The sequence below is a fragment of the Nicotiana tabacum genome, chromosome 19 (genome assembly GCF_000715075.1).
Source record: "Nicotiana tabacum cultivar K326 chromosome 19, ASM71507v2, whole genome shotgun sequence".
Classification (NCBI taxonomy): domain Eukaryota; kingdom Viridiplantae; phylum Streptophyta; class Magnoliopsida; order Solanales; family Solanaceae; genus Nicotiana; species Nicotiana tabacum.
This window is the reverse complement of record NC_134098.1, coordinates 144516482-144540763: the sequence shown is the minus strand read 5'-3', so window position 1 is coordinate 144540763 and position 24282 is coordinate 144516482. Positions and strand designations below refer to the sequence as shown.

The window sequence follows — 24282 nt, the reverse complement described above, 5'->3', positions numbered from 1 at the left end:
AAAAGCACATTTTTCTGAATTTAGCTTCATATTATACTTGCGGAGAATTTCAAAAGTGTATGACAAGTGTTGAAAATGATTTCCCGCCTGTGTTGATGTGACTAACATATCATCTATGTAGACTTCCATAGTTTTTCTCAAATGTTCTTGAAACATTGTAGTCACCAATCTTTTATACGTGGCTCTAGCATTTTTCAAGCCAAATGGCATGACTTTATAATAATAAGTCCCCATGTCTGTGATAAACAACATTTTTTCCTCATCTAGAGGGGCCATTTTTATTTGGTTATATCCTGAATACGCATCTAAAAAAACTCAAAAGTTCATGTCCTGCGGCAGAATCAATTAGTTGATCTATATGCAGTAAAGGAAATAAATCTTTAAGACAAGCCTTATTTAAATCAGTATAATCTACACAAACTCATCATTTTCCATTTTTTTGGGCACTTCCACGGTATTAGCTAACTAGTGAGGGTACTTTACCTCTCGTATTGACCCAGTTTTTAAAAGCTTTTGTACCTCATCATGGACCACTTGATTTTTGAAGGATCATTGCTTCCTCTTCTTCTGCTTGATAGGTGGGTATAATAGATCCTCATTTAGATTGTGGGTCATCACCTCCGGTGGTATACCTATCATATTTGAGTGCGACCAAGCAAAGCAATCCCCGTTAGCTTGTAAAAATTCAATGAACTTACCTTTCATTTTTGGGCTTAAATTTGCTCCGATTTAAACTTTTCTGTCTGGCCAGTGTACAAATAGCGTTACAACTTCGAGCTCTTCAGTAGTTGTCTTAATATTTTCATTTTCTTTGGCTCTTGAATAATATCGGGTCTCGAATCAACATCAGTATGTCCTGGTGTGTCTTCAGTTGAGGTCTTTGTGGCAACGTCCTCAATCGAATTTTGTAGTTGCTATTTCGCATCTGCATCATTGGCTATTGTGCTTGCAATCACCACTGAGTTGATATTTCTTGAAGCTTGATGATCTCCACGGATTTGACGAATTCCCCATTGTGAAGGAAATTTGGTAACTTGATGTAATATGGATGGGACAACGTCCATATCGTGAATCCATGGTCTTCCCATAATTATATTGCAGGCCATGTCCGCGTCTATCACCTGAAACTTTGTATCCTCGGCAACTCCTTCTACAAATGTGGTGAGTACTACTTTCCCTTTTGTGATAACGCTTGAATTATCAAACCCGGACAAGGACCACGCCTTTGGTATCACCTTATCATTAGCTTATATTTCATTCACCACCCTTAATAAAATGATATTCACTGAGCTACCTGGATAAATCAAAACTCATTTTACGTTAGTGTCATGTACAAGTAAAGATATTACCAATGCATCATTGTGAGGAATTATCAAGCCGCCTGCATCCTCATCATCGAATGTTATACTGTCACCATCCAAGACCTATCGAACTCACTTCCCGTGAGTAACCGTGGCTTTTGACATCTTTTTTGCATCTGTATATGTTACTCTATTGACCTCATCTCCCCCAATTATTACGTTGACTGTTCTTTTTGGTAATGGAAGTTTTGGGGCTCTTGTCTATTCTTCATATATGATTGTCTTACTTTCTCACTGAACAAATCAGTAAGATAACCTTGCTTTAACATATGCTCGACTTCTCCTTACAGAAGTCTACAATCTGTTATTCCATGGTCATGATCGTTATGAAACTCGCACCAGAAATCTGGATTTCTTCTGCTTGGATCTGATCTCATTTCTTTAGGCACCACACCTTATCCCCCATACCTCTTAAAACAGCTACTAACTGGGAGGTGCTGATATTAAAGCTATAATCTTCTATCCTCACTTGCGTATTGGAATCATTGCTTCGGGTATCTCGTTCCTTTCTGAACCTCGATGAAGAACTCGTGTCTTTTTGCCTCGGTCTTGATTCGAATCGTGCGATTTCCTGTTTAGATCGAGAGTCTCGCCCAATAGGTCCCATGTACGGCTCGTACCTGTTTTTACCGGATCTTTTTTCTGATTCTGCACGTCTCGATCCTGCTCTTTCATTGGCCCTTGGCTGTGCGACCGTATCTTCTTCTATCCGCAACTTCGTACTGTACCTATTGTACACATCGTTACAAGTTGTTTCTGAGAATTCTCGCAAACTTTCCTTCAGCCTTCTCGTGGCTTTTGAACTTTTCTCGTTCAAGTTGCTCGTGAATGCCATAGCCGCCCAGTTATCAGGTACTCGAAGTAACATCATCCTCTCTCGTTGGAATCTGTCTACGAATTCTCTAAGCAATTATGTATTCCCTTGCTTAACCTTAAAGATGTCTTCTATCCTTTTCTCAACTTTTTGAGCTCCCGAATGTGCTTTTATAAACGAATCTACAAGCTCAGTAAAAGAATCAATAGAATTTTCAAGTAAAAGAGAATACCATGTTAATGCTCACTTCGTGAGTGTTTCACCAAACTTTTTGACCAAAACTGATTCGATTTCTTGTTTGGTTAAATCGTTGCCTTTCACGCCAGTAGTGAACGTAGTTACATGATCTTGAAGGTCAGTTGTTCTATCGTATTTGGGAATATCAGGCATTTTAAACTTTTTAGGAATTGGTAAAGGTGACGCACTTGGCTTCCAGGGCTGTTGTGAATACTTGTCAATATCTACCCCTTTGATTACGGGTGGTATGTCTGTTATCTGCTCTATACGATCGTTCTGCTCCTTCAATTGTTTCTGCAAAGTTAGCACTAAACTTTGTAAATTAGAATTATTTGGAGTACCTGACCCTTTATCACAGATTCATTAGGATTTTCTCCACTTCCAGAATTATCAAGCCCTGAACGCGGGTTCTCCAGAGTTGCTCTGTTAATTGGTGGAGGAGTTTACACCGTATTAGGTAATCTACTGACAAAAGCTTGCAGCGCATTATTCACGTGCTCCACAGTCAATTGCTTTAGAGCGTTTTGCTCCACATTTTGGTCATTTTCCTGTTGATCATCAGCACGAGAAGTGGACCTTGCAGACGAACTTTCACGTGACTGCTGAGGGGATCCCGTTGGTGTGTGGTGTGGTGAAGTTGTACCTTGTTGGTTTAGCTGATTATTGTCATTAACGGTAGACATATTTTATTGTTAGAGATTGGAAAGTGAACAGATTATCAGATTCCCGGTAACAGAACTAATTTGTTTAACCAAAAATAGATTTTTCGGTCAAAGCCAATATCTAGAAGAAATCGGATTACTGATAACCAAGATTTACTTCACTTTCCCAATAATATTGGAAGAATAGATCGAGGATGAAATGATTGACAAAGGAAAATAAGAAACAAACTGATAATCAATCCCCAAAATTAAGGCTTAAAGCTTAGAGAATAAAGCAAAGAATAATAGTGTGGATTTCTATAATAATTGTCACTTGCCCTTATAAAAACGAGATTTTTGTCCTTATATAGGAGTATACAATTATAACGGTTCTCATACTTAATTTGGGATCACTAATGATATTAATTGTATTGATTGACAGTTACCATATGTAACCGTAACTGATACATTTATGACTAAAGATTCCTTATAAATGTACTGGTTCCCCTTCCTTATTTACTTATGGTTCGTATACCTTCCCTTTCTTTGCAACCTTTATGCATTTCATTTATGTTTCTTTTTTAACAACTGTCAGGTCCGGTTCTTTTTTCTCTACGTAATTCCATGGGTATTTCTCCCATGTCTTTCCTGTATTCTTAACTCATCTAATTGAGAATGTCACTTGTCGTTATATCGATGCTACACGTATCATGCCCCGTCAGCTTGCTGACAGTCCACATTCCATGTCTTTATTTTTTCCACCAATACAATTGTAAAGTTTTCCAGGAAGTGCAAAGCTACTGTTATACATATATGGAGGAGACAAACGAATGTGCAAACGTTTTGACAGTAAAGCTACATAAAGAGGATTTGTTAATTTTGGGAGATAAATTCAAGAAAAACTGAAATTTATTCTAAGAGACTTCAATTATGCAATTTATGAATAGTTTAAGATATTTATTTAGTATTTTTCAATGTTTAAAAGAGGGGTACTAAAATGGTGTCACAATTGGGCCTGCTTGGTACAGAGTCTAGCTGCTAAACAAGTTGTAAATATCACAAATTTCTAATCTCATAACCTTACTTAATTGTTCAATTCACCCATCCTTACCTCCATGTTAATTACATGGGAAAAAAAATAGTTGACTAGATTAATAAGCTGTATACTAAATCACCGATTACTCTTTAATCAACCATCTTAATCACTGTCAACAAATATTCTTATCAATGGACTGGTCACTGGTGTAGACATTGAACGACAAAAGAGAATAATCCAATGAATTTCTTTAATAAACCTTACTCCCATTCCTAAGCCAAAAAGGAAATTAAAGAACGGCTACTTGGGACCACCACTTTCTTCTTTTCTCCTCAATTCCTTGCAAGAAATTCAATCATTTGTCAACTTTCTTGCTAATGATCCTTTTATTTTTCCACTAAATAAAAATGAACCCCATTGTCCCTTTAAACTCTCCATAGTACACAGGCTACATTGTTAAAGGCAAGTACCCTTTTTTATCCCAGAAAGTTTCCTCCTTTTCCCTTTTTCTCTTGAATTTTCTTCTTTTTATATCAAGCTCACATTTTTTGGTTTTACTCTTTGGGTTGTGAGTAGCTGTGATGATGGTGAAGAAGCTCTGCTGCTTTCAGTCATTTGCTCTTTGTAGTCTCCTCTTAGCTGTTGTTGTTTCCTCCAAGTACCATGGTAATAATAGCTCTTTACCCTTTACTTACTTCATTCCTTTTATTTTCTTGCCTATTTTCAGCATTTGGCAATTTTACTTGAGTGTCTTCTCTTTCCAATAATGAGTCTAACAAGTTTTATGCTCTACAAATCCCAACTTTTGATGGGTTGCATTCATAGTCTAAATAGCTAACAAAACCTTGTTGTGAGTATTGTTCTTTTGTTTAAACTGAAGGAATTTGTTGAAAAATGTTATAGCTGAAAAAGAGACCATGTTTAGGGTAGAGTTACCCGATACCTGTGCTAGTAGTGGGAGTAGCACGTATCCGGTAGTCTAGGTGTGGGGAATTTGTCGTCCACACCACCGTCATTAAAAAAGAAAAGAAAAGAGACCATGTTGTGTTGAGGGAGGTAAGAATTTGACATTGAAATTAGGGTATAGATTCAAGGTTTTGCTTAGTTGATTTTACTTAATGTTTTGACATTACCATAGAAATTTCCAATTAGGTTTTGCCCGGTTGATCTTAGTTGAGGAGAAGAATATTTTGGCATTACTACACTAATTTCCAGTTAGGTTTTGCCTAGTTGATCTCAGTTGATGTTTTGGCATTACTAGACAAAATTCCAATTTTATAGTGTTGCTTTCTTATAGGATACCATATGAAGTGCAAGTACTTACCAAATGTCTTCTTCATTTAATACTTTCTAAGCCCCTCAATTAGATTTTGAAAGGAAGAAAATGGTGTTTGGTTTTTGTGAGAATGCCATGTCTATAGAAAGAAGCACTTAACTACTTTGTTTCCTAACTAGTAATGTATTTTATTGTTTGCGGATGCAATTAGTACATTTATCTACTGGTTCGGATTGAATCGATATCAATCTTTAGCTGTATGCAGAGGTGCAGCCAGATTTTCTAAATTTTGGTGGCTAATTTAATTTGCTCATGAATTAACATATTAAGAAGAAGAAAGTTGGAGTGATATGCTAAGCGTAATTTTCTTTAAAAAAACTGAAAATTTCTAATATGAAATCAGTATCAGTTTCTTTTTGGTCTTTGGGGTCCGGGAAAGGGCCACATCCCAAGAGGTGAGATGCATGCAACCTACCCTGATGCAAGCACTAGTGGAGCTAACGGCTGATTCCACTGCTCAAACCCGTGGCCTATTGGTCACATGGAGATAACATTACCGTTACTCCAAGGACCCCTTCCTTTTATGATAAGTGAATATGAGAATAATATTGGTTAGAAAATAGACATCCCACTCTTCAAAACACTTTCTTAATTAGATTTCTTAAGGGAACATCAAAGACCAAAATGATAACAATATTTTAGCGCGACATATAAATGGTGATTCCTTTTAACCTTGGAGAGGGGGGTGGGCATAAAGGTGGGCTCCCTCGAAACAATAGGGTGTCATAGTACTGGCTGTAACTACCAATCAGTACACATCATTTACTAAAGATGATCTTCGGATTACCTTAGGGCTTTTCAAGAAATTTTTGCTTGGTAGGCACTGCCCACTGACTTAGCCAGTGCTCCTAACATGAAAGTGTATAGTTCCGTCCCCTTCTCACATACTGAGTCACAGGCTGCCTTGGAATCTTTTGTGAATCGTCCTCGTTCATATGATTGAATTGAGGATGCAATCTCCCTCGCTTTGATGCACCACATTTGTCATTTATGGAAACCTTTGTCCACCTTCATGATGTCAAATTTTCATCCAAAGGTCTGTTTGTACAGCGATCTTGAATCTAGATCATTACCAGATTCCCCCGGTTGATAAGGCGAAATGGGGCCACCCTAGCCCATGAATTCTCTATCTTTTGTCATTGACATTATACGCTATGTCTTAGTTCCATCTTATTTATTATATTCAGCATTCCTAGTTTTCTGGCTGTGAATACCTGGCTCGAAGCTTTTTTTATAGCTCGTCTAACATACTCTCAGATCTTTAAGAACAGTCAAGAATGAATGTTGAGCGATTGAAATGGATTTGAATATGGAGAACTTGACTAGTAGGAGCGTCTACTTAGTTTTCTAGTACCTATGTCTCAAAAAACACTCAAGAGAATGTATATTTTTGTAGATTCTTCACATTGTAACAACTTGAAATAACTGATGAAAATGTGAACTGGTAGAGAACTAGTAGATAGATAATTAGTCTACTCTTACATTCATCCTGGAGACTCCTTTGTTTACTTCCTGAGTCCTCTATCGTTTACACGTTTTTCATACTCTTATAGTACTTCTGTTTGTCTCCTATCGTGTTCCTAGTTGGAATTCTTAGTGATCCTAAATTGTGAAGCTGAAGGAAGGATTGTTTATCAAAAAAGAAAAAGAGAAAAGAAGCTAAAGGAAGAATTTACAAGTTCAGTTTTAAACTGGTAATACTCATGCAATACTAATTTTTTTAAATACGGAGCTGGAACTGTAATTCCTCTAAGGACTGGACAAACTACGTTAGGGCCAGGATATCAATATTTGGAGAAGTCATACTCTAAAGAAAGTGTCGTAAAGAGGAAAACAAAGAAGTATCAACTTGCCAGTGCCTGATGTTTAAGCTTGGAGGGACAAATACTGATGGCTCTAAGAACCTATTATCTGATATTAGTTACAAGCAGGGGCCATAACCATATTGTGTCTTTGGATAGATAAAAGAATACAACATAAAAACTTTAAAAGAAATGACATAAAAAGGGTCAAGTTTCAACTTGTAGATCTGACACCACTTGATGGGCCTTGAGAGCTCGGGACAATTAATTAAGTTAGCAGGAGGGGATTGAACAAATTTTTCTAGCCTAACTATATGGCTTTTTGGATTTCGAAATAGTAATGTTTTGCAATTGATGAATTAATTCTTTTTGAATTTAGTAGCCTTTCCTTGAACCAGCATGATTTCTGTGTTTAATGCTACAGGAAATTCTGCGAATGACCTTGTTGATATCATCAACAAGAATAGAACTACTCAAAAGCTTCCTCAACTTAGTAATAGTCCTGGACTTGGGTGCATAGCCTTACAATATGCAGAGGAATGTATGGGGAATTGCACTTCTAACAGCAGTGTAAATTGTCAGCCTCCAGAAGACGACTTCACTGAAGTTTTTGCACCAAACTGTGGCGTCGAGCTACCCACTTTTGGGACCATATCTGGCTACATACTCGGCTGTCAACAAAAGTATCTTGAGCCATCGGAAGCCTTCTCAAATGCACTTGTGCATGACAAAAGGACTCTTTCTCTTTTGAGGAATAAAACTCATACTGAAGTTGGAGTTGGTATTATCAAAGCTCACAAGCACAATGGACCTTACTTATGGTGTGTTCTGTTTAGTAGTAGCCAGAGAAATACCACATTCGTACTTAATGATCTTGGTGAAGGGATTAAGCAGAAGAAAGGGTGTTATAGTGGAACCAGCTTCCCTTGCAGCAGAGCACACAGAGACAAAGGTCTTTTATCGAACAAAATTTGGATTTTTGTTTTGTTCTGTATTATCTACTTTCAACAATTCCTTTTCAAACTTTTCTGACAGTACAATATATCTACTCAGCTAAAATTTTGTCATGCATTCTGCTGAATCAACCTTGGAAAACCATTCATGATGCTGACTTTGGAATTTGCCTCTAGATTACTCATGCCTTTTATTCTTGCTGTATTGCATTGGTGTTCTCTTTTTTTGCATACAACATAATGAACATACAGATTGTCTAGAATCAGCATACCGATCAAAGCATAGCAATAAATTTGCTTGTTTTATCTCATCGACCTAAGCTCAGCTACCAAAGGCGGGACATGAATGTGCTGTGTATGTGTATTTTTCTTCCACTGCCGATACATTTATTAACTAGCATTGCCTTGCACAGCACAATATTATTTGCAGGAGATCCTAACGTAACTCATTGCAGACGTAGCTAAGATCCATTTGAGCTGAGTTCTAAAGAGTTTCTCTTACCATGTTGCCACAGGGATATAAATCCAAGCATATATATCAAAATTTTATTTGCAATGATATTTGTTCAGATATAAATCGAATAGTCTTAGAACTTTTCGTGATTCTTTGCCATATTTTGTTTTAGTTGCGATGATATTTGTTCTATTTATCATCAGTTAGCAGAATACTTTGGTGGGACTTGGAACTAATATCTCTTAGCCTGTGTAACAATTATGCAGATTGACATGTAATTAAAAGAGTCTTCTGAAAACTAGAGAATGGCTACCGAATTTATTCAATTAAGCTGAATAATAAAATTGGGATTACTATTCCACCATCTATTTAAAATCAAAGGCAAATCCATGATTTTAAGTCGATAATTTTTGTACCACAGAACCAAATTTTCTTTTGTGACACCTAAAGACTTAAAAAATATATATTTTAAAAACTTTCAACTCTCTCTATATGGATATGTAGTGTGCTCTCTATGACCAAAAGCAATTGTAGAGAAATATGGAGCCACCTGATCACAATGAATGAAAGAGTTGGTGAAGTTCACATACATAGTTGGTCTTACCAAAAACAAAAGAAAGGCAAAGGGCACACAAAGGAGACATCATTTGGCAAATAATACATTTCATGGAAAATATCTATTTTTTCCCACCTAATATTGTTGTCACTGTGCCATAGACAAGACGCAGTTTGTTGGATGACTCATGTGCTTTAGAGAGATTAAGTTGACTTAATCTAATCAACCGTTTGTAATATATAATTTACCTCTACTAACCTCAAATTCACACTTGTCCTTTAAAGAAATTTCTATAAACCACAATCATGACCCCACGTACAAAGAGATCAACCACGTGTTTGTCTCTTATTCAACTCTCACACGAGACAAACACGTTAGGAATTTATTTTGAGGGTTTTTTGTGAATAGAGTTATTCGATACATATACTAGTGGAAGGTAGCTAGTAAGTATCACATGAAACTAATCGAGATGCACACAAATTTACCTAAACATCACAAAATCAATCTTGCAAGCCTCTACAACTTAGTTCTGAAACAAGAGGAAAATATCAAAAGAAAGAAACGATTTTTCACAAAGAAAAAGTTGGTGGACGGATGTTTGCTTTAGATTTGGCTGCATACTTGACTCCTTTATCCACATAAAAAAATTGAAAGAGATGCCTTGACTGCGTGCATGACAAGTAAATATATATATAGTAGAAATACTAAAGACAAAATAGGGAAAAGTTGCTGCTTTTGATTCTGTTGGATCAACTAAGTATTTATGTTGTTTCTTTCTCTGAATCCTGAAACAAATATGACATCAAATGTACCTGAAAAAAGATTCTTCTACTACAACTACAAGTATTAATCTTGCTTAAAGCATCTACTTGCCCTTATGGCCGTGCTCTATTGTTGGTTGGATCAACTGTTTTTTCTTTAATTCTTGTCTCTCTTTTCCTTTTTCTATTCTATACAAGGATGTGAACTGATCATCGAGAAAATTTAATACTCTTCAATATAATCCTATTTAATTTAGGCATTCCAATTCATCTCTTTTGATAATGGACTTCAAATTCTTTAATGTTCAAGAAACATCTATATAATTTATTAGGAAACACTTCTATGCAGTTGTGAAAATAGGATAGAAATTAATCATTTACCAAGAATTTTAGAATATTAATTTATTGGTGAAGACTTCCATCTCAATATTAGATACTCCGTAGATTACAATGACCTGATCAATGGATTGAGATAATGGTAGATGACATTAGTTTCTTGAAGAGCAAGTTCAATTCAATAGTTTTAAACATAGGGTAAAATATAAAACGTTTAATTACTCCATGTTTTCTTTGTGCATATGCATACAAATAAAAACCAAGAATTTAAAAAAATAAAGAAGTCTAGTGGTCAATGAATTCCATGTAATGGAAGAGTTAACAGAGGTATTTGTCATTATCTAAGCCAGATAGGAAAAGATCTATGACATAGCGCACGACAAAGAATCCATGTGTATGGGAAGGTTTGAAATTTTTAACAAGGACTTTGGGACAAAACAAATAGATAACCTAATAATGTAATACTATGGGATAATTCACGTCACATGTTTGCGCAACTTTGGTAGGTTGACCAAAGAATGTCAAAACTATAAACAACTTGCTGGCATAATTTCGATACGTTGTGCTTTTCAAATTGCTCAAAATCCTCCCACCATCACCACCACAACACCTTGTGACACGTCAAATTTGCGAAAATAAATGCATGTAATATTTTTATAATACATGCGTATATACAATAATAATAATTTACTTAATGTGATTTTATAAATGGAGTCTGAGGATAATGGGGTGTATGCAAACCTTACCGTTAACTTTTGTGAAGTAGAAAAGTTGTTTCTGATCGACGTTCGACTAAAAAATAATACATTAATTTCCGCCAATTTGGTTTGGTGTTTCACACAAAGGAGAGATTAGAAGTTGAAAAGGAACAATCTATGTTTTGTTCCATTTATTGTGGGTCTTTTTGTGGGGTTGGGGTGGAGGAACGAGGGTAATGAGTCCATGAGCAAAGTAAATAGATGATCAAACTTTTACAGCTAAATGGGGCATGGTGTTATTACTCTCACTATTCATAACTTGGGACTTTTTTGCTCCCATCTATAAAATTGAGTCGTCAAATTTGAAGGACCAGCATTTGGTCATGCACATAAAACAAAACTAGTTATTATGGATCACTTCTCTTTTCAGCATATTTAAGTTAGGCTAAAGTTTTCAAGTTAATAAAGCTACTTAAATAGTTCAATATATGTCTCTCGATATGTAATAATTTACAGAGATTTTAGAGGAAATAAGATCAATAAGTTTGTCAACTCAATCTATTATATTGAAATTTATCATTACATAGAGAAAAAGTAAAAACTGCATTTATTACGAAATAAAACCATTGTAATTGATTACGGTGTCAAATTCATTTTATATCGTAGGAAATTATCGTGATCCCCTCTAAATATGGCAAAAGCTTCTTACAAACCATGTGTTATTTGCTTGGGGTTTTGGTTAACTAACTAGTCGATCCTTACATATGAAACTTTGCGATCCTTACATATGAAACTTTGACCTTATCTTGTTAATTAATGATATTATTAGTAGGAAATTTAGAATTTTAAAAGATCGAATACCAATTGAACAAGTAAAGTTCCAACTAAGTTGAAAAATTAATGAGAACGCTAGTTTTGGATATGATTTCTTTCTCCCCACTAGTAAATTCATTTTAAAGTTTAAAACCCCAACCAACTCATCACTAGCTATTTCAATCCCCAAAATCACTCCAAAAATGGTGCTATTTGACTTAAGAAAATTGTTAGTCCTGGTAAACTGTAAAGAATAGAATCATTACCATTCTTGGACAATGCTTTACCTTGATTAAAAAGAAAATGGAAAAAAGGCTTGTAAAAAATGGGTTAAATTGTTTCTACTATCTACACTCCAATTCTTGCTAAATCCACTCACAAAAATAATGGATATGAGAGTGGAAATGGCAAACTGTGGTGGTTTTTTGCTTTTGTTTTTTATCAAAAGAGTATACTGAAAGACGAATTTGCCCCTGCAGTGCAATCGAATATACAAATTCATACCCCTGAGAGCCACCGAAACAACTCGCTAATCTCCTCCCCAACTCGGCCAGCTTCCAAATCGTCGATAGGCACGACGGTCTCGCTCCGCCGGCTACTTCCGTTGAAAAACCTACCGGAGCTCCGAAATGACATTGTGCGTGACGATAGAGAAAGCGAACCGATTCTATCAACGTAGTCCCGAAGCCAACTCCGTCCACTACCGGAAACATCTGAAGCTATACTTTCTCCAGGAGGCGCCGGCACCGGAAAACCGATCGATTCCTTGTCGGTGCATTCAGAAACTCCACGTCGGTGTATGGACCCTACCGAAAGCTCGTAACCGTCATCGACAATGTACTCGAACGAGCCAATAGAATACGATCTCTGACCATCGCCTGCGGCGGAATCAGAAGCACCACGACGGCGACTAACACTACCGATCTCAATTCGGAAACTACCGCTATGTTGCAGTTCATTTCCGCCGCGAGCCTCGGCGTTTTCCACCGCTAACACTTTACTAAGCACATCCGCGTCCGTAGGATACACGGTAGACCTGCAGAGCGGACAAGTCTGGTTCGTTATGAGCCAAGCATCTATACAACTGCTGTGGAATGCGTGGCAACACAGCGGAAGCAGACGCAGCTGATCATCCTTTTCGAATTTCGATAAACAGACAGCACAGTCCACGCCGGTTAAATTTCCAGTAACAGAACCAAACGTAAAAAGCGGTAACGAATCAACCAATTTCTCCTCCTCCGAATTCCGTCGGTCATCAAAACAACGGTTTTCAGTAACCGCAGCAGAATGCGAGACAACATCATCCGCCGCGGCGTATGTACGGAAGGAGCGGTGGAATCGCCGCGAGATCACGCGAAGGATGAGGTATATAGAAGCAGAAACGATAATAGCAGATGCAATAACAATGATAACTATAATGATCGAAGAAGAGGAAGACGATGATGAAGAAGGTGAATGAGTATTATCACTCATAACGACAGAGTTATCAACAGGTTGCTGAGATTGAGTAATGGCGGTGTTAGGAGTAGCTCCGCCGTTTACGGTGGTGGTGAAAGGCATCGGGAGCGGCGGAGGCTGAGGAAAGAAGCTGGACATTTTTCCAGATTTGAGGAGAAAAATGGGGAAAAAATAGGGTCGTCGGAAAGAGAGTGGAGGGGGGTATTTATGAGGAAACCGATAATAGAAGAGAAGGCATGTATGTTGTGTCTTGTGTTGTGTATGTGGGGAGGTGTTTAATGTGGTTTTGGTTTTAGTTCGGGAAAGAGCTCTAAGAATTTATGTAGTACAAGTATTAATTGAATCACTTGATATGATGCACAAATTTAGCATAAATATATATTTTAAAATTTTGATTTGATCTATTTTGTTTCCTTTTTATTCCATTTTAGTCCTTCGTCATTTAACGTGTGTTTAAAATATAATTAATTTTAATTATTTATTTAAAAGATTAATTTTAACACTTAATGTTTATTAGCAGGCTCTTTATAAGATTTACTTAAATAGAACCAAATGCATATGAAAAATTTATATAATCAACTTTAACTGATTAAATTTAAAGTGTAATTAAGTGATAAATATAGATTGGAGGTCAAGTGAATGGCACGAGGGAGAGTGACAAGAGAACAACGTTAGTAATAGGAGGAGTTAATGGAAACAATGAAATGGATAGGGTGGTGGTACGGAAATTCCAAATATTCTGAAGTTTTTTTTTTTTTTTTTTTTTTTTGTGAAAAAGAAAGAGGAACAGAGATGAGTAGGTAAGCGAAATGAATATGGGACAGACCGCAGACGCATTAAAGAGAGGTGGAGTAGGGCTGCGTCTTTACCTCGTCTAGTTCAACCAATTCTTTTTTCTTTTTCTTTGACAGTTGAACAGTTAATAGAAAAGGGCGCGATTATCTTTTTGAGATAAAAACAAATATATATTTTCCAAGAAAATACTTCTTAGTATTAGTGGGCGTTTGGACGTAAAAATTGTAAAATTTAAAAAAAAAGTGAAATTTGTTTTTAAGTAAAAATAGTATTTGAAAATTAGAGTTGCGTTTGGATATGAATATAATTTTGGGTTATTTTTGAAAATTTGAAAAATATTTTTTTGGAGTTTTTCAAATTTTTGAAAACTTCCAAAACTCATCTTCAAGTGAAAATTAAAAATTTTATGGCCAAACACTGATTTTAAAAAAAAAAATCCAAAAAAAGGTAAAAAAATTCTTATGTCCAAACGGACTCTTAGTCTAGCTTTTTATGATTAATAAAACACATCTTAACAGTTTCTATAATTTAAATTTTAAAAGAATCAATACCTCCTATTTCTTTCTTAAATTAAATATATTAAGCAATTTTAGGAGCTTATGATACTTGTCATTTACATACCATAAGTTCGTCATCCTTTAGAACACTGCTAAAATTTTGTCAACCATATTAGATATTCGTAGAATTGAGTATAATGTATTTAGGCTATGGTGGAAATTCAACATTTAATATGAGACAAAATTAGGAAAATTCTTTTTCTCCAAGGAAGGATGACTGCTAGATAAGTACTTCAAAGTCAATTATCCAAAACACTGGAGAAGCATTTTTTGTTGTTACGTAGCTTCATCAATTTTGGGGGATTTTTCTCTTAAAATGCAATCGCCTTCTAAGATGGGACTATTATTCAAAAATAATACTAATAATTAAGAATATAAAATATGGTCATCGTCGAGTTAGTTTCGATGCACAAGGCATAAACTCCATTAATATTTATATTTACCATTTTTTCAAGAAATGGAGTACTAAAACCAAAATATAAAAGGGTTAATTTCAGTAATGTTCATTCAACTATCTTTTAATTTCACTAAAGTCACTCAACTATTTTTTGTCACTTAAAAGTAATTGAATTTTATCATTATCACTTAAAAGTCATTTTGTGTGATGACCCAAAAGGTCATCTTATGTTTTAGAATTCGATTCTGCGTTCTCAAACCTTAAAATCTCATTTTCACCCTCCTCGATTTGCGTGCGCAGTCCGAGCGTATTTCCGAAAAACTGTTATGTTGAAAATTAATGAAAATGAGAATTTTTTCCTTAAAAGTTGATTTAATTAGTTGACTTCGGTCAATATTTTTGGTAAACGGGCCCGGATCCATGTTTTGACCGTATTGAATTATGGGACCTGGGCGTATGCCCGAGATCGAATTCGGAGGTCCCTAGCTCGAGTTATGAATTTTTGATGATAATTAAAAGTCTGAAAATTAATTATTTTTAAGAATTGGTTGATGATTGGCCTTGTTGATACTGTGTTCGTATTTTGGTTCCGGAGCCCTGTATAGGTCCAATATAATATTTATGACTTATCTGTGAAATTTGGTGAGAAACAAAGTTGATTTGATATGATTTGGACGTCCAGTTGAGAAAATAAAAATTTTAAAGTGTTCTTGAGAATTTTATTTGATTTGGTGCTAAATTCGTAGTTCTAGGTGTTATTTTGGCGATTTGATTGCGCGAGCAAGTTCGTATGATATTTTTAGACTTGTGTGTATGTTTGGTTTGGAGCCTCGAGGGCTCGGATGAGTTTCGGATAGGCCACGAGATGTTTTGGACTTGGAAAAATCTGGTATTTTGCTGCAGCAGGTATTCTGGCATGTCCTTCTTCGCGTTCGCGAAGGTACTCCAGCGAATGCGAAGAGTAAATTGATGAGGCCGGAATTTTCTTCTTCGCGAACGCGAAGCGATGGGGGCGTTATCCTTCGCTAACGCGACAAGCATGACACGCTCATCGCGAACGCGTAGTGTTAGGCACTGGGGGGAGACAGTCTTTCCTTCATCGCGAACGCGAGCGATGTCTCGCGAACGCGAGCGATGTCTCGCGAACGCGAAGGCTAGGGGAGGGTAGCCTACGCGAACGCAAAGGCTTGGCAGCCAATGCTCTTCGCGAATGCGACAGTGGCCTCGCGAACGTGATGCACACTGTCGTCCAACACTTAAAACAGAATCAAAATGGGCGAACGCGAAGAACACTGTCGCCCAACACTTAACAGAATCCAAACACGGGATTTAGCCAAAAAATATTATTTTCTCAAAAATCAAATGGTGAGAGACGATTTTCAAGAGTCATTTTCTTCCCCAAAGTGTTGGTAAGTGATTCTAAACCATTTTCTTTCAATTACCCATTACATTTCATGAATTATCAACCTAAAATCTAGAGTTTTCATGGTAGAATTAGAGGTTAGGGTAGAAACTAGGAATTCAGAAATTTATGGATTTAGACCTCAATTTGAGGTCGGTTTCCAAAACCAATTATATATCCGGGCTCGGGAGTGAATGTGTAAATGGATTTTGGTCCGAACCTCGGGTTTTGACCAAGCGGGCCCGAGGTCGATTTTTAACTTTTTGGAGAAAATTTTGGAAAATCAAAATTTATGCAATGTAATTAATTCCTTTAGCAATATTTGATATTATTGAGTCATTTTTGAATAGATACCAGTGGGTTGGAGGTGAATTCTAGAGGAAAAGCTGTGATTGAGTATTAAGTGGCCTTCGGAGCAAGGTAAGTGTTGTGTCTAACTTTGACTTGAGGGAATTAGGAACCTCAAATTATTTGTTATGTGAAATTCATGTGAGTGGTGTATATGTGAGGTGACGAGTACTTATGCGCTGCCAATTTACCTGTTTTCTCCCGTTTTTCTTATATTGTCTCTTTCATAGGCCTAATTACTATGTTTTTATACTAGTGTTGTTAAATTGATCGTTCTTATCATGTTTACAGGTTTTCTGGTGATAATCGAGTATTTATTTCAAAATCGAGATTGATATTGTGGAACCAAATATTGAAGTAAGGCTTGTACTTGTTATTCTATCTCCCTGTTGTTATTTATGCATTTTATTATGGTAAGGGATAATGTTAATGCACGAAGGGTGATGCCATGCCATATTGTGAGTGTTAATGCACGAAGGGTGATGCCGTGCCATATTGTGAGTGTTAATGCATAAATGGTGATGCCGTGCCATATTATGAGAGTTAATGCACGAAGGGTGATGTCGTGTCGTTTCTATTGATTTATGGTGAGATTGAGAGTAAAAGCACGAAAGGTGATGCCGTGCATTTTTCCTTTACTGTATTCGCGTTCCTGTTGATTCATAACATATTGGTTGTTCCAGTTATCATTCTGTTGTAGTTCTTTATCTCGTATTTTTCCCAGCATATTTCTCCCTCCCGATATCTCCTGTCTAATTCTTCATTACTGTTATTTGTATATACATTATTAAATTGTACATGTTGATTTGTAGGTGCCTTGTCTTAGCCTCGTCACTACTTCGTCGAGGTTAGGCTCGACACTTACCAGTACATGGGGTCGGTTGTACTGATACTGCACTCTGCACTTTCTGTGAAGATTTTGGTATCAGCTCGGGTTGATCGAGATTTTGCTATTGGACCGCTATACGGAGACTCAAGGTAGATCTGTCTGCGTTCACAGACCTTGAAGTCCCCGTCTATCTTTTCTGTTCTATTGTTTCTTTCATTCAGACATTTGTATTTCTTTCAAACTATTACTTGTAGTAAATTCTAGAATGCTCGTGAATTGTGACTCCTGATCCGGGTTGTAGTAATTAATACAATTTTTATATTATTCCGCACTTATTATATTTTACCATAATTAATTTATTGTTATTTACTGAATGGGATAAGAGTTGGTTAATGATTCTCTAACGTTGGCTTGCCTAGCAAGTGAAAAGTTAGGCGCCATCACGGTCCCGACGGTAAAAATTTCGGTTCGTGACATTTTGTTTCAAACCACTACCATAAATATGACATGGCATAAAATTTAATGAGAAAAATCCAAAATAAATGCCACATAAGCTTAAATGGACCATACCCACTTTAGATCCATTTCTCCCTTAATGTGATTTGACCCATAACCTAAATGATTTCGATAAAAAAATATATTAAATTACACATTAGTTTAGAATAATTATCCTACACTATAAAATTCTTGCCTTTTCTGTTACATAATGCCCATTTATAAATATTTTATACTAAAAAATTCTTCTCTTGCTTGTATGCCCCATCCGAGTCGTTTTATAACTCTACTGAAGTTAAAATACTACTGTATCCAACTCACATAACATATTTATAATTTTCTAGTGAAGTGAAAATAGTAGTGTATCCATCTCACATAACATATTAATGTATCATAAGCATACAAGAATAATAAGGCTAATAAGAATCTATTTTCGCAAACTACCATTCTATTAATTTCAAAATGTTGCTTATTAAGCAACACCAACATACGAATAACCTACTTAGTAAGCAACACATGTAATTAAAGTGCATAACGAAAATTGTCAATAGACATGCAATTACAGACAACCTATTGCAATTGTTTAGACAAAAGAAAGATTGTATCTATACGATCAAACCCCCCCCCAAAAAATCACAAGACCTAATTTTATGAGGGATATGTGTTTTTCCCTCTATTGAAACCCATTTAGGTTATGGGTCAAATCACATTAAGGGAGAAATGGATTTAGTGGGTATGACCCATTTAAGCTTATATGATATTTATTTTGGATTTTTCTCATTAAATTTTATGCCATGTCATATTTATGGTAGGGTTTGAGCCAAAATGACTTTTAAGTAACAATGATAAAGTTTAGTTACTTTTAGGTGACAAAAAATAGTTAAGTGACTTTAGTAAAATTAAAAAATAGTTGAATGACCATCAGTGAAATTAATCCAAATATAAAATATATTAGAAATTGTATTAAAACGTATAAAATTCATTATCGTATATACAGTTGCTTCATTTCTGAAATTGAATAAAGTTATAAATGGCCGTAGAATATGTCCTCATATTAGTAAAGATATGATTGCAAGTGCTTTTGCGTCTGTGTTTCGAACTAGTTTTACTTTATTTACTCCGTAATATTTGTTCATACAAAGACTGTGACAGTTATTATCATACAAACACTGAAGCTCCCCGCTAAACTTAATTTATCATTACATCTCCCTTGGTTTTAAATATTAGAGTCTCTAACGGCATCCCAACCTCTCATACTTGGTTAATAAATCTAGTATTTCTTGAGTTGATATTTAGCAACTTTAGCGATATTAGAAGATTGATCTAATTCTTTAAACCCATTGATTCGTGTGACTTTCAAAGTAATAGGTACTGAATTTACAATTTTAATCATAAGCTAATTTATGAACCAAAGAATGATCGATTGATCTAGCACGAGATGCATCTAGCAAATGAATACGAGAGACTTATAGTAATAACTTTAATAAATAGTCAACAAAAAGAGATAAAAGAAAAACAAAGGGAATAAGGATCGATGTAAGCTAGCTTCATAAATGTTACTTGCCTCTAACTTCTTATTTATGCTTCTCGTTTTACAACTATTACCGCTTTATGTTCTATTGTTTTCTTTTCAACGCCTATGCTTTTCCAACTTTATATTCTAACTTTGAAGTGGTATATTCCCGTTTCGATAATTATCAATTGACTTCTATATTAAGTTTTCAATGTTTCTTTTTCTCACTTTTTAATCTCTCTTGTCCAGTCTCTCTTTGCCCACCGTTTTTCTCTCATTTTCCCCTTTGATTTTCTCTATCTTATTTTTATATATACTAAGTATGTTTTTGTGTGTGTGTGTTTATGTATGTGTTGCAACCTCATTTGTGCATACTGATTTTATGAGAAAATAGTTACAACAAACGGTGCATAAACTTTAAGTATATTGCTATAAATTAAAAAAAATTAGTTACTCATGATGCACTTATATAACCTAAGGCTTTAGTTTATATTTGCTGACAATATAAATATTATTTACTCTATCAATATAATTTAATATTCCACTTGTTATGAGTAATTACTTGTATCTTCCAAGTGATTTAATAGTATAATTTTAGGTTACTATTCCACTTGTTATGAGTAATTACCTGCAATTATCTATCAAGTGATTTACAGCTTGTTTGGATGGTTGTTACATGTTGTATCGTATCGTATTGTTACTTTAAATACGATGATTGTTTTGATTGTTACTTAAATTTTATTGTATCGTATCATCAATTCTGTCGTTACGTAACGACGAAATGTGTCACTTTATGTAACGACCGATTTGGTCTGGTCGCATCGTTACCTTGTCTTTTTCTCTCAATTTCACCCTTAATTATTGTTAAATAAATTTAGTTTATCATTTATCATATCTTTTTATATAGTAATTTTACCCTGTATCATAATTTTTCTTTATAATATTGTAAGTTTATTCTTCATATTGGTGGTGCGTGATATCATGAAACGACGGCAAATGACAAAATCTATCCAAACATTGTATTTACGAAACGATACAGTGCAATAAAATACAATACGATACGATACATTATAAAACGTTATGTAACAACCATCCAAACAAGCTATTAATAATGTAATTTTTTATATATATTATCAGTACATAGAAGTTACATTCATAATTTAAATACGTACTATTAGAATTTTTCTAAAAAGAAAAAGAGCAAATAAAGAATATTGACTTGTTAGAGCACTTTAACTTTTGGAAAGTAAGCAACTGCTGTTATTCGTACTTGGAGTATAACTTCTCTTGGATAACTAGAAGAGAAGCGCCGACAGTGAACCCAGAGGCCTTTGATGCTTTGCCTAAAGTTTGAGAAATTGCATGCCGCTGTCACACTATATCATTATCATGAATACTATTGAAAGCTACTTATATTATTATAATAATTAGTCTTAAGTTACGCACAGACAATCCAGATAAATAAATATAAAATCCAATAATTTTTATTACGATTCTTCAAAGAATTATCAAATAATACATATTAAAAATTTATTAAAATTTTTCAAATAAAGAGGTTGGCATATTTTCTATTTTAATAATTTTCTTAATCAAAAAGCTTTTGGTAAGGATATTAATTTAACTCATTGGATCTTGATAAATAATTTTTTAGCTAAAATAATAAATGTTGCCATAATAAATTATAAGTTATAAGGAGAGATCTGCTTTAACATTCTTTATCTAAAATTGAAGGTCCTAAAGTTCCATCACATTTATAAGTATTAATTTTGATTTTAATTTGATTTTGGAAAAATCAGTTTTGAGTTTAATTTTTGAAATAAACTATTTTTTTGTATTATTTTATGTCTAAAATGGAGATGGCTTATTCATCTATTTATTTCTTGAGTAACTGCCGGGCTTATTATAAAATACTATATTAACATTAGTTTGATGAATTAGGTTAAGGAGCCACGAATCGATGCAGGTTCTTTATTTGTAGTTTTCTAGTTTTCGTTTAAGAAAGAATTATGGGTCCTTCTCTAATGATTGTTGAATTATATATAGGTAAAATGTTATTTGAGTTTAAATTAAATACCTAAATATTAGGAGTTTATACATAGTTCAAATTAAGAAATGTTTAATATCAAAGTCTTAAATATTAGCAGAATAATTAAATGACTATTTTATCTAAAATATCAAAAGTTTAGTTAATTTAGAAGTTCAAAATATTAGAAAAATAACTTAAATTAGGATTTTGTCCAATATAAAATGAGTAAAAAAGCGAACGACATTTCACTAACGATTTTTGTGCTTTTTAATATAGTACTATATACATTATGTTGATCTTAGCGTGGTCCAAATTTCTATAATTCCCAAGAAAAGCAGTCTACTTATAGAATACTATAGCTGATCAACGACCTTTTGGGTTTTAGGAATTAGGATCAAGTACTTCACTTCTACTCCACCTTGTACCTTTTTTGTTAATTTCTACATCTTTTAATTACTATAAAGCACACATCTTAGATAATTTATAAGATTTTCTCATGAGACCATATATTCCTTTTCTTACCATATGCGGAGTTAATTAAAGTGAGCTCCGTGAATTCAACCAATCTCATTACTTTTAGCTTGACTTATATTGCATATACAAGAAAATAAGATAAAATGCATACATACTCTACTAAGCTCTCCCACGCTCCTAAAGAAGTTATTCACCTTTCTATATTAGTTGTACTTTATCCATCTACAAAGCGAACAATTTATTTGTCATATAGCACTATAATGAAGTAAATGTTTGTAGCCGACTTATAAAAGACGTAGACGATTAAAGGAGAGTTAAATTAAAGATAACCTAACTCGGAGGTTTATAAATGCTGCAGCCGTGGACTTTATTCCTAGTTAAGAAACCATGTACTTCAAATAAGTGATTGATGTAAAAATTGCACGGGGCGCCTTATTTGGTCGCCCCTATTTAATCTATACTCATTTTTTAAAAAGTTTTAATTTGTACCCACTTGTTAAACAACTTCAGGCCTCTTTCTCTTCCTCCTTCGTTTTCTTCTTCTTCTTCTTCTTCTTCTCCTCCTTCTTCTTTTTCTTCAGGTGATATTATACAACTTCAAGAAACTCATATTTCTGAACACAAGTAGGCACAAGTGCATCTTCTTCACATAAAGCTAAGCTCTTGGATTTAGAAAACTTGATTTAATTGATGATTTGTCAGGGAAACCACTATGGCAAAGTTTTGATGAACTCACTGATACCTTCCTTCATGGTATGAGGATGGACGACGGGAAGTTCAAGTTGACTGCTTGGAATATTACCCAAAAGGACCTAAGCACTGAAGTGCATTCTCTAGGAGTTGAAGTTCAGCAAATACTAAACAAACTTCAGCTCCTAAAATGCTGAAGTTCAGCATATACTAAACAAATTTCAGCTCTTAGAATGCTGAAGTTCCGCAATTACAAAATAAAAACTTCAGCCAAAATTGCTAAAGTTCAGCAATTATTGAACTGAAGTGCATCCTCTGGGAGCTGAAGTTCAGCAAATACTAAACAAACTTAAACTCCTAAAATGCTAAAATTCAGCAGATACTAAACAAACTTCAGCTCCTAGAATGCTGAAGTTCAGCAATTACAAAATAAAAACTTCAGCCAAAATGCTGAAGTTCAGCAATTATTGAACTGAAGTGCATCCTCTAGGAGCTGAAGTTCAGCAAATACTAAACAAACTTCAGCTCCTAAAATGCTGAAGTTCAGCAGATACTAAACAAACTTTAGTTACTAGAATGCTGAAGTTCAGCAATTACAATACAAAAACTTCAGCCAAAATTGCTGAAGTTCAGCAATTATTGAACTGAAATTTTTCATGGCACTATGAACTGAAGTTTGCGTGATTGCCTTTGCAAGTCAGGCCAAACTTCAGGCAAACATATCTGAAATTTTGCTTTGATAAGACTACACTTCAGGCAAAACATTCTGAAGTTCAAATTTCAGACATAAATTTTTGCTACTTCAGGCCCGTATGTCTGAAGTTACCCTAAAAGTGGGTACGCTTGCAATTGTTTTTGTAAAGCGGGTATATGTTAAAAAGTGAACCAAAAACCGGGTATAAATACAAATCCCCCGTGATTGATTGATTGTTGCAAATGTGACTAATTTATAAACGTAAAATAAAAAAATTCATTTAAGTACTCTTTAGTTGTTACTCTATTTTTCCACATATCTATATATCACTACTAAAAAATCGTAAAATTTCGACGGAAATAAATTATCGAAAATTTCTGACGGAATTCATTGGAATTTTTAAAAAATATCAATTATATATTTTTTTAAAATTTTCGATCATATTTCCGACCAAATCGGTCGCAATGTTTGGCGCAAAAACTAATTTGACTCGTTTGACTTCAATTTCGACCGATTATCGATCGTTAGTTTTTTTAAAAAAAATAAATATTTAAAATGACAATTCCGACCGAATCGGTCGAACGTAATTTTTGGCGCAAAAACCAGTTTGACTCATTTGACTTCAATTCCGAACGATTATCGGTCGGTAGTTTTTTTTTTTAAAAAAATATTTAAAATGACAATTCTGACTGAATCGGTCGGAATTTTTTTTAATACCCTACCCGACCCCCGTTCCCCAAAAATAGAAACATTTCTTTTCTTCCTCCTTCTCTCATCCTCCTCCTCTATCCCTCTCGTCCTTCTTC

At 34.7% G+C, this 24282-nt stretch overlaps 2 protein-coding genes across 2 annotated transcripts; one reads left to right on the top strand and one right to left on the bottom strand.

The window, feature by feature from the left end:
• Positions 1-4388: 4388 nt before the first annotated feature.
• LOC107796889 (uncharacterized) lies at positions 4389-8325 on the top strand. The gene is made up of 3 exons (XM_016619714.2): positions 4389-4551; positions 4666-4755; positions 7652-8325. Exons 2-3 carry the CDS (start codon positions 4671-4673, stop codon positions 8257-8259), a joined length of 693 nt encoding a protein of 230 aa, XP_016475200.2. The 5' UTR covers positions 4389-4551; positions 4666-4670; the 3' UTR covers positions 8260-8325.
• A 3527-nt stretch (positions 8326-11852) lies between these two features.
• LOC107796890 (E3 ubiquitin-protein ligase ATL4-like) lies at positions 11853-13579 on the bottom strand. Its single transcript, XM_016619715.2, has one exon. The coding sequence runs from the start codon at positions 13392-13394 to the stop codon at positions 12297-12299; it is 1098 nt and encodes a 365-aa protein (XP_016475201.1). The 5' UTR covers positions 13395-13579; the 3' UTR covers positions 11853-12296.
• Positions 13580-24282: the final 10703 nt, after the last annotated feature.